This window comes from Thunnus thynnus, chromosome 13 (assembly GCF_963924715.1).
Source record: "Thunnus thynnus chromosome 13, fThuThy2.1, whole genome shotgun sequence".
Classification (NCBI taxonomy): Eukaryota; Metazoa; Chordata; class Actinopteri; order Scombriformes; family Scombridae; genus Thunnus; species Thunnus thynnus.
Window position 1 is genome coordinate 10,209,350 of NC_089529.1, and position 9,340 is coordinate 10,218,689.

The 9,340-nt window shown below is 40.6% G+C and overlaps 1 protein-coding gene across 1 annotated transcript; it reads left to right on the forward strand.

The window, feature by feature from the left end:
• Nucleotides 1-3,568: 3,568 nt before the first annotated feature.
• LOC137195409 (transgelin-like) lies at nucleotides 3,569-8,507 on the forward strand. The gene is made up of 5 exons (XM_067607745.1): nucleotides 3,569-3,742; nucleotides 7,142-7,328; nucleotides 7,424-7,595; nucleotides 7,702-7,804; nucleotides 7,932-8,507. The coding sequence occupies exons 2-5, from the start codon at nucleotides 7,149-7,151 to the stop codon at nucleotides 8,071-8,073; spliced, it is 597 nt and encodes a 198-aa protein (XP_067463846.1). The 5' UTR covers nucleotides 3,569-3,742; nucleotides 7,142-7,148; the 3' UTR covers nucleotides 8,074-8,507.
• The last annotated feature ends 833 nt before the right edge of the window (nucleotides 8,508-9,340 follow it).

The following is a 9,340-nucleotide window of genomic DNA, read 5'->3' on the forward strand; positions in this document are numbered from 1 at the left end:
TATTTATCTATTTTTGACCATAGTTAGCTGCCTTTACTTTGAGTATTCATAACTCTCTTAAAGTCAGAAAGCAGTGAGACAGATTTTATGGACCATCGGATGTTTGTTTTGGCTTTTAGACAAAGTTGACTCAAAGTAGTTTCCCTCTTGAATAATTCATTCTGAGGTTGAAAACAACAAAACCTGCACCCCTTGATACTCTCTTCCATCTGCTAAGATCATTTTTCTGTCTAACAGCTTCATATTTCACGCCCTGTTGACATCACAGTTTTGCGTCCACCAGGCAGCTCTTTTTCAATTAGCAGCTCTCATTGCGGTCATCAACACCCAGCAGTGTGTCCCTCCACCTGAAAATAACATGAAATCTGTTTTCTGGACAAGGTTGACTCCAGAGGACAATGAGTGTTACTCGTCCTCTTGTTGAACAAAATCACATTTAAAAACATTGCTTGCTACTTGTGGAGTAATATGCTTTTGGCTGTTTTTACCCTTGTAAAAGCAAACACTGCACCACAGAGGAGGGAGAAATGAGTGGATGTCACCTGCTATCTGCCCCCCTGAGCCACCAGATGTTGCTGTAGTGCAGGAGCAGCCTGCAGACTCACAGGAGGGCTGATGGGTATCTGGGATTAAAAAGCTGTAAAAACCAGCTGTGTTTTTCATTTCCTCTAAGCACAGCATTTTGGAGATTCAAGGTTTACATCTCACAGAAACATTAAAAAAAATGTTTCACTGACATTATAATGTGTTCAGGGCAGGTGAGACTGTATATCTGGTTCCAGTGAGAGAAATGCAAAGTCAGTACGGACGAACCGCTGGCTGCAGGAACTCCCAGAGCTCATCCACATGTGGAATTTCTCACTTGTGTGTATTTTCACCATTTACAGGTTTGCTGGATAATGTTTCCCATGTTCCCACACACACAGCTATCTGTCATTTTGTTGAACATGAACATTTCTCCAGCTCCACACCCACCATGTCAACCGGTTCACTGCATACACACGAGATATGTGTCAGTTGCCAGTGGTGGAAGAATTACGCCTTTGAATAGATTCTTCATTGTAAGTAGAGTCCTGCATTTAAAAATTCACTCAAGTAAAAGTTTAAAGAATTATCACTAAAATGTAATATAACTGTCAAAAGTTAAAAATACTACTTCTGCAGAATACCCCCTTTCTGAGTATTGTTTTATTATCATTAAAGAATATTTAGCTTGAAGGAATACTGATAGTCTGGTTCCAGGAATATCATCAACTCAGTGGCTGTTAGGACAGATGAGCAAAGGCAGAAGTTACAGTTTAATCTTTTTTTGCAGAAAAGCTGAAAATGGTTCATCTGATACCAGAAGAAAAAGGATAACAAAGGATATAAATCTTGACATCATAATTCCTAATGTCAACCTAGAAATGAAGGAATAACTTAACCACTACTGAAACTTAAAGTCCGTGCAAAGCAATAATAAATACATATTCTGAGTTTGTCACACCACAGAAAAATGTGCAATTAACCACCAGGCCAAATTTGAATGATAAAAAAATCGCCAAGTATATAAAATTAGGTTTCAAAATTGTTGAAATATAAGCAGTATTCTCTGCTCTGAACGCTGGGGGCATGCCCACTGTCAGCACTTCCCAACTGAACGGCCTCTGAGTTAACACTCACACCAAAGTCCTGTATAAAAATACACAATTTAAAACAGACCTTGTTTGTAGGTGTCAGGTGTGCAGCATGGATGATATTTTAAAGATAAAACAACATAAGGAGCCACTGATTAATTCGGCACATGATTTGTAGGTAAAATTGGACTTGATTCAGTAAAAATGTAACTTAAATGAGTAGTTAACAAGCAAACCATCACCAGTCATTGGTGTATTAAATTGTCATTTTTTTCCAATGGAGTTCGGTGCACTTAATGTTACTCACTTTTCTGCTGAAAAGCAGCTTTATTGTGGCCGTTGATTCTGAGTGAGAGTTTATATACTGTTTGATAGTTTAATTTATACAAAAGTCAGTCTTATAAGCTCAGATGTGTAAAATCTCAATCTGCAAAATAACTATAGCTGTCAGATGAATGAATGGCATAGATACAATAATTGTGTCTGAAATGTAGTGGACTAGAATTATAATGTATGGCATAAAATGAAAATATTCAATAAAAGTACAAGTATCTTAAACTGGACTCAATTAAATTAACTTACTCACTTTCCACCACTGGACTCACAACCTCATTTGTAGTAGTGATTTTTCTTTTTAAATCTTTTTTGTTTAACAAAGTATAAATTATCACACACATAGAAGATTGAGAGGAGCAGTTGTGAGGTGAAAATGATACTTTACTTACACTAGTATGACAATTTACAGGAATAAATCTGTTGCATAAAAAAAGTAAAACAATTGTTTTTATGGATGCTTAAACATTAAAATTGACCCTTTGGTAGAAACCCAGATGGAAGCATCTCATTCTTCTTTTTGTGTTTTCTTGTATTGTACTTGATTTGATTGGCTTGATTATAAAGTATATCATTTACTCAGTTGAAAGAAGAAATGGAAATAAAACCAAACTCAAAGAATGAATGAAGAAAAGTGGTGAGAGTGGCTCTTCAACACAAGTGAAGCTTGGCAGCTGAGTATATGTGCAGGAGAGAGGAAATATTTTACTGCAACAAAACCACTTTCACATTGTGGTAATCATTAACCCTGCACATCCTGGTCCTGTTTAAATATCAGACTCATAACTGGGTTTTCCTGCAGTTGAAAATGACACAGAACATATCTGACACATACGAGTCGCAGCTTTTCTTAACACCTACACATTCATGACCGATGGGCTCAGCTGATGACTTCACACATTGCCAACTTCTCACAGTGTTAACACGTCTGATGTCATCGTTTCGTTCCAAAGTCCCGCCAGCCAGGTCTTGACTTGTTCATGTCAGTGAGGTTGACATGGCTGGAATGCCTCGGAGGGAGTGGCTCTCCTTGTTGTCATAGAAACCGTCTGGATGTACTGAAACTACAGGAGGAGGATACGTTTCAGAATTTACATTTTCAACTATCGGGGAAAAAACACAAAAACAAACATGCCGTGATGTGTCATGACCTGTTCCTCTCCTTCCTCCTTATTGTGTCTTAACATGAAAGTCAACAGAGCAGAGAGGATTTACATTCCATGGCTGCTTTCTGCCTGTTTCAATTTCAGACATATTTTAGAAAACACAAACATCACCAGCTTGGCTTAAAGGCAATAAAAAAAATCTACATGTGCTTCACTACTCTCTAATTACTCAAACTCCCTTCCTGTGGTCCTTCAAACTCCAGGATTTTATCATCTCTCCCCTCCTTCCCTCCTCCTAATCCTGTCTTGTTCTTTAGTGGTGGAGGGAGAAATTTGGAGAATTCCTTTCAGTAACCACACCAAACTCCCCAGTCACATGCCCACTTTTTCCTTCCCGTCCTTCTCCTAAATAAGGAATTACACTTTGAGTGGGGAAAAAGAGAAAGAGAAAAAGGGGGCGGGTCATAGAGTGAAATAAGACCTAAAGGCGTGTATCTCTCTCTCTCTCTTACTCCCTCCTTCTGTTGAATGTGGTGAAGTCATTTCAGACGAGGGTGTTTGCTGTATTTATGTTGGCTGTCCTGTGCAGTGCAACCTGCACTGTGTTGTAAGAAAGAAGAGGAAGAAGAAGAGCGGGAGCAGAGCAGCACAAGCCCACCTGTACTCACCTGAAAGCTACCGAATAAAGTAAGTAAACACTCCTTGTCTTTTTGCTCTTGGCCTCATCGATCAATCTCAGTTTTCTGGTTCCTCACAGGCGGTCAAAAGATTTCTTCGGTGCTTTGTGGAGCTTGTGGCTAACTCTGTACAGGAAACATGAAAAAAAAAGAAGTATAATGTATCATACACCCCACCCTTGCTGTCTGTCTCCTTCTCTCTTAGACTCAGTTAATGTTTAGCTGTGTAGATTATTTACCTTCTGACTGACCTGCAAATTCTTGTTTTATGAATTCCTGTTTCTTATCTACTTTTGCACAGTTTCAGGGAATGTGAACAGGTTCAGCCTCTGACAAATCTCTCATCAGAGGCACCTCAACATGTAGTCAGTACTGTCTAATAATATGTCATTTTCTAGTTTTAATACATGCTCTGAACAACGGGCCTCTGCCTCAGGAAATGGCAGTAAAACTCTGTATACAGATGTGTTGTCACATTTATGGCACATGGTTAAGTTTTATGTGTGAATCAGTGCTGTGGACTGTGATATAACTTAAAGATTGTGACTGTAGGTTGGTGCTGCTCTCGCTATCTTCAGTGATGAGGTAGAAGAGCAGAGAGCACTGAACGCACAGACAAGGTCAACAGTAGGTGGGACTGTGCAGGATAGGGGGAAACATGAACACTGTAAGAAACAATCATGTGAAGCAGTTTATCCGTTTAGAGCCACTGTTTTCACATCACAAAGGTTTTAGAATGACCTTTTAACCCCCCTGTTGAATGAAATGAGTCACTGATCAAATTACAGTGAGTTAAAATGATATTAACTTGTCTCAGAAAGTAACTACTGATGATTCAGATACTGTTGGAACAATAAGAAAGTTGTGAAACAGCTCACAACGGCTGCCAGCAAGTGATGATACATAAGTTTGTAAGAATTTGCGCGGGGGATGAGAATGACAACTGGATTTGCGTCTGAGTAAGACACTTAACCCTCAAATGGCACGTGGGAGCTGCTCTGTGGACAAAGTAGAAGGAAAGGTTTGCACACAGGGCAGCAGTCAGGTTTTAAAAAAGAGCCACCGTGTCATGAATGCATAATGCAGTGGTTTTCATTTTACTATTATTTGAATAATAACGGTAATTATCTCTAAAAATAAAAGATTACAGCGTGATTCGTGCAGCAGCTGAGGGGGTTTTTGTTTGGCCTTAAGCTACGAGACATGTAAATGTAAAAAATATGTCCTGAAGGTTCACATAGTAACGAGTAGATAACAGTAGTCACACACAGCCACATTACAGGAGCCAGAAAGCTAATTTGATGTGTGGAAACATGTCGAACAATAAGCACCGAAGTCCACAGAGACGAAGGTTCAATCACAGAAGCTGCAGAACAATAATCTTACTGTAACAAATTGAGACACATTCAATTTGATTATCCTTTCAAGATGAACCATGTGGAGTGTTAGAAGACAGACAAAGCTAATTCAATATGAGCCACACATCAGTGCTTTTTTTTTTACGATTTATGATTTTTTAGTTTCCATATTTAAAAATCACCTCAGTAACACACAGCTGTTTATCGTCATCCTGTTCTTTCGGGTGGGGTTGTGGGGGGGGGTGGGGTTGTAGCCGTGACTCTGTGATTACAAGATGTTCCCAGCAACTACGAGGCCGCTCCCAGTTGATTTTTAAAGTGCAACGGACTACAAAATCTTCCAAAACACACACACACACACCTGTACACACACAATGCTTGAAAGGGCTGTCCTGATATGTGTGTTTGCACTCTACTGTAGATATGCTTGAGATACACACATCAATTAGAGAGATGAAACCATGACCTCATCTTGTGGCATCCAATCAGCAGTTCACATGTTTAATTCAGAGATCAAAGTGCAGGTTAGGCTGAGGGTTCGTCTGAGAGAGTGGAATCTCTGACTTCATCATCCCTCATTGTTCACTCACACCATGCAGAGATAAATCCGATGTTTGCCAGCTGCAAGATGTTCTTTGGGCGTGCCGGGACACCGCAGATGACACTCCTCCGATTGAGAAACAGACTGTTCAAGAGTTTGGATATTTACTTCACCCTTGCTGTTGCTGTGACAAACTGGTTTTGGAATAGTTTAGTGGACAGGAAGAGGCTTCTCCCCCCCACATGCCCATATAACCGCTGCAACCTCAGACAATAAACAGAGAACATAAGTGTGATCTATGTCAGCTAGGGCTCCAGTGTGGAGCAGTTCGACACAATGATGATTTGTCAAACTATCAGCACATTGTGTAACACTGACCAACCTCTGTTTTGCAAGGGACACAATAGGTGTGCCTTTCTCCCCTTGAGGGACAAATGTACTTTATGCTTTATATTACACCCAATGTGCCTGCAAGGATAAAACACACATCCTTTGTTTTTTCCAGAACATATACATATCATACATTTGTGTGCACATACTCAAAAAGTTAAGAAAAGAAAGAGCAGGAGGATTTTACTATCAGCTATAAACATCTCCATATGTTATCTGTTTCCTTTGAAATTCAGAACTGTCACTGAATTGTGTAACTCAGTGATTCAGATCTGTAAAAGCAATTACTGCAGCGTGACAGTTAACACGTACCATTTCATACTTTCATAAGGCTTGATGAAGTTGTTTTTGTCCGCTTTAAGAGCAGTTGCCATAGTGAGCAGCAGTATGTTGTTTTGTTTAGAGTCCTGTATACACATAGCTAGCTTTGTCAGAGAGGGAGGAAGGAAGTGACAGCTGAATGAGCAAACAGGATGCAGGAAGTGGAGCTGTTCTGCTGAAGCTGACAGGAAGCCCATGCTGCATTAATAAGTGAGATAGTCCGGCCATAATTACTTACAGAGATCAGCATAGCTGCAATTCCTCAAGACATTTAGCATTTTCAGTTTCCCTGGTGCAAAGTGTCTGATGTGTTAAACAAGTGTTACTACACTAGTCATAAAAAAAATGTCCAAATCATATTATGATTAAAACATTAAAATTAAATGTGCTTTGCAGACATTTTGTGCCATAATTCTGGCCTTAACTATCAATACTACATGCCTGATTACAACACTTATCCTAACATTAACTTAAACCTATTTTTAAACTCAACCAACCAAAGTATGAAGCATAAAACAGTCCCATGAAGAAGTGCGGAGAGCTAAAATGTCCTCACTTTTGCCCTTGTCTCACAAAAACAGAACACACCAGAAACCTATTCATACACTCATGCACACATCAGGAGAGTGTGACTAAAGTCCTATTTGCTCTGACTGCAGGCCAGGACTGTGGGTGTGAGCAGGACAGCGATTTGAATGTTATTACATCTATTAAATATCAAGATTGAAAAGAACACAATACGTTGCCAGGGAGCAAAGTTTGCAAAACCAATTGCCTATCTAACTTTCCCTCCCAACAGGATCAGCATGGCAAACAAAGGACCCGCCTATGGCTTCAGCCGAGAGGTACAGAGCAAGATTGATAAAAAATACGACCCGGAACTGGAGGAAAGGCTGGTGGAGTGGTTCATCGCCCAGTGTGGCTCGGGAGTCAGCCGGCCTGAGGCAGGCAAGACCGGCTTCCAAAACTGGCTCAAGGATGGATGTGTGAGTGTTGGGTTGAATAAATGTAAATATTTCATTGTAATCTGCATCGTGTGCAGGCATATTAAGAGAGATCTACTCCTTCTCTGTGTCTCCAGCTGCTGTGCGAGCTCATCAACAGCCTGTGTGGAGCCAACAAGCCCATCAAGACCATCAAGAGCTCCGGCATGGCATTTAAGCAGATGGAGCAAATCTCCATGTTTCTCAAAGCTGCAGAAAGCTATGGAGTCACCAAAACCGACATGTTCCAGACCGTAGACCTCTTTGAAGGTAAGACATTCAGCAGACCTCTTATGAATTATTACAACCGTGTCCGGTGTCTCTTCCCTGTGTTTGCTGTGTGCTTCATTCATTTGAGATTGTTGCGTGTCTTCAGGCAAGGACCTGGCTGCAGTCCAGAGGACCCTGATGGCTCTGGGTAGTTTGGCCGTCACAAGGGATGATGGAAATTACAAAGGAGACCCCAACTGGTTCCATAAGTAAGTTTGAGCTGGGGGGGGGGGGATTTCGCATGTATGAGCTAGTCTCTGTGTGGAAAGTTGGTAAAACAAAGGCGGTTTCATTTCCGTGTGGACTGAGAAGAGTTGTGTGTTTGTATGTGTGCAGGAAGTCCCAAGAGAACAGGAGGGATTTCTCAGAGGAGCAGCTGACCGAGGGCAGAAATGTCATCGGCCTGCAAATGGGCACAAACAAAGGAGCATCTCAAGCTGGCATGACAGGATACGGACGACCCAGACAGATCCTGTAATAAATCCTTTGAACCCTGAAACCTCCCACCCCTCAGACTCTCCTCCTTCTACCCTCTGAAAGGCCATTCAGCGAGGATGAAGAAACTCTTACCTTGGCCATGAGGAGATAAGCGACCAGACTATTTTTCAAGGCTTAACTGGACCAAAACGGGGACCAACGAGACCATGCGCACATATGAAAACCACAACACACACTTCATGTTGAGCACACTTTTGTTAATACAGACTTTTATCAGATCAAGTAAAACAATTAGAGCATTTTACACAGTGCTTTTACAATCATTCCAGTGGTTTTGCATGTTTTCATCATATATCAAATGTGCTTTGTGTGACAGTTGACTATTTTCCAAGGGATTAGACTGATTTAGAGCCCTCCACATGTCTAGTAGTTTCACTTCAGACAGAGACTTGAAACTTGCTTGAAAAAAGTAATCCATCACATTCAACCTTTAGTCTGCTTTACCTTTCATTTTAATGGTCACATTATTGCTGCATGGTAATGCAGCTCTGAGCAGGAAGACTTCTCAAGGCTCTACCTACTGGTGCGTTCAAGGACCTGAGATTTGAGAGTTTTTAACAGATGACACACCTCTCTCTTTCTCTCTTTTCACAATGTAGCTATCAATTCTTGGATGTCAGAGTGTCCTTGAATGCGCCACTAAGAAGAGCTTTGAAAATGCTCCCTGCTCACGACTGCAGTGCTCACACAGCTTTAATTGGACTTTTAAAATGAACGATAAAGACTAAATTGAACTAACTGCTCAATGAGATAGATTACCCATTTCAAATAAGTTTTATTGTTGAATTGCCTGGTTTATAAAAGGTTTAAGAAAAACATAAACTACAGTCATGTGTGTTGTACCTGCCTCATAACAAAAGCTGCAGTTAGATGCTCTCAGTTAACTCTTTCTAATCAAGATGTTGGACCTCCTTTTTGAGTTTGATACATGTAACAACAATGATTTTGAAATAAAGTTTGATTTAACTGTAAAGAAGCCTCTTGTGTGATGATTAGACAAACTGAGATAGTAGTGGGCTTTGTTAACATCTGCAGATAATGCTATCGATTGCACATTGTGCCAAAATCCCCGTGCTGAGTGGTGAGTGATACCAGGTAAACAGTAAGAGATGAACAAATGTACATAGCAACCCATAATAAACAGGTCAGAGTTTCCCTCTGCAGGTAACCACTGCATAACACCTTCCCTTGTTTGCTTTAAACTTGAGCTGTGTAAAGATAAGCCGACGTGATAAAGTCGGCAACAA

Excerpts from the sequence above, each read along its gene's own strand:
- LOC137195409 (XM_067607745.1), top strand. The coding sequence starts at position 7,149 with ATGGCAAACAAAGGACCCGCCTATGGCTTCAGCCGAGAGGTACAGAGC. Across the intron at positions 7,329-7,423 it reads ACTGGCTCAAGGATGGATGT|CTGCTGTGCGAGCTCATCAA; the intron begins GTGAGTGTTGGG and ends CTGTGTCTCCAG. Across the intron at positions 7,596-7,701 it reads GACCGTAGACCTCTTTGAAG|GCAAGGACCTGGCTGCAGTC; the intron begins GTAAGACATTCA and ends GCGTGTCTTCAG.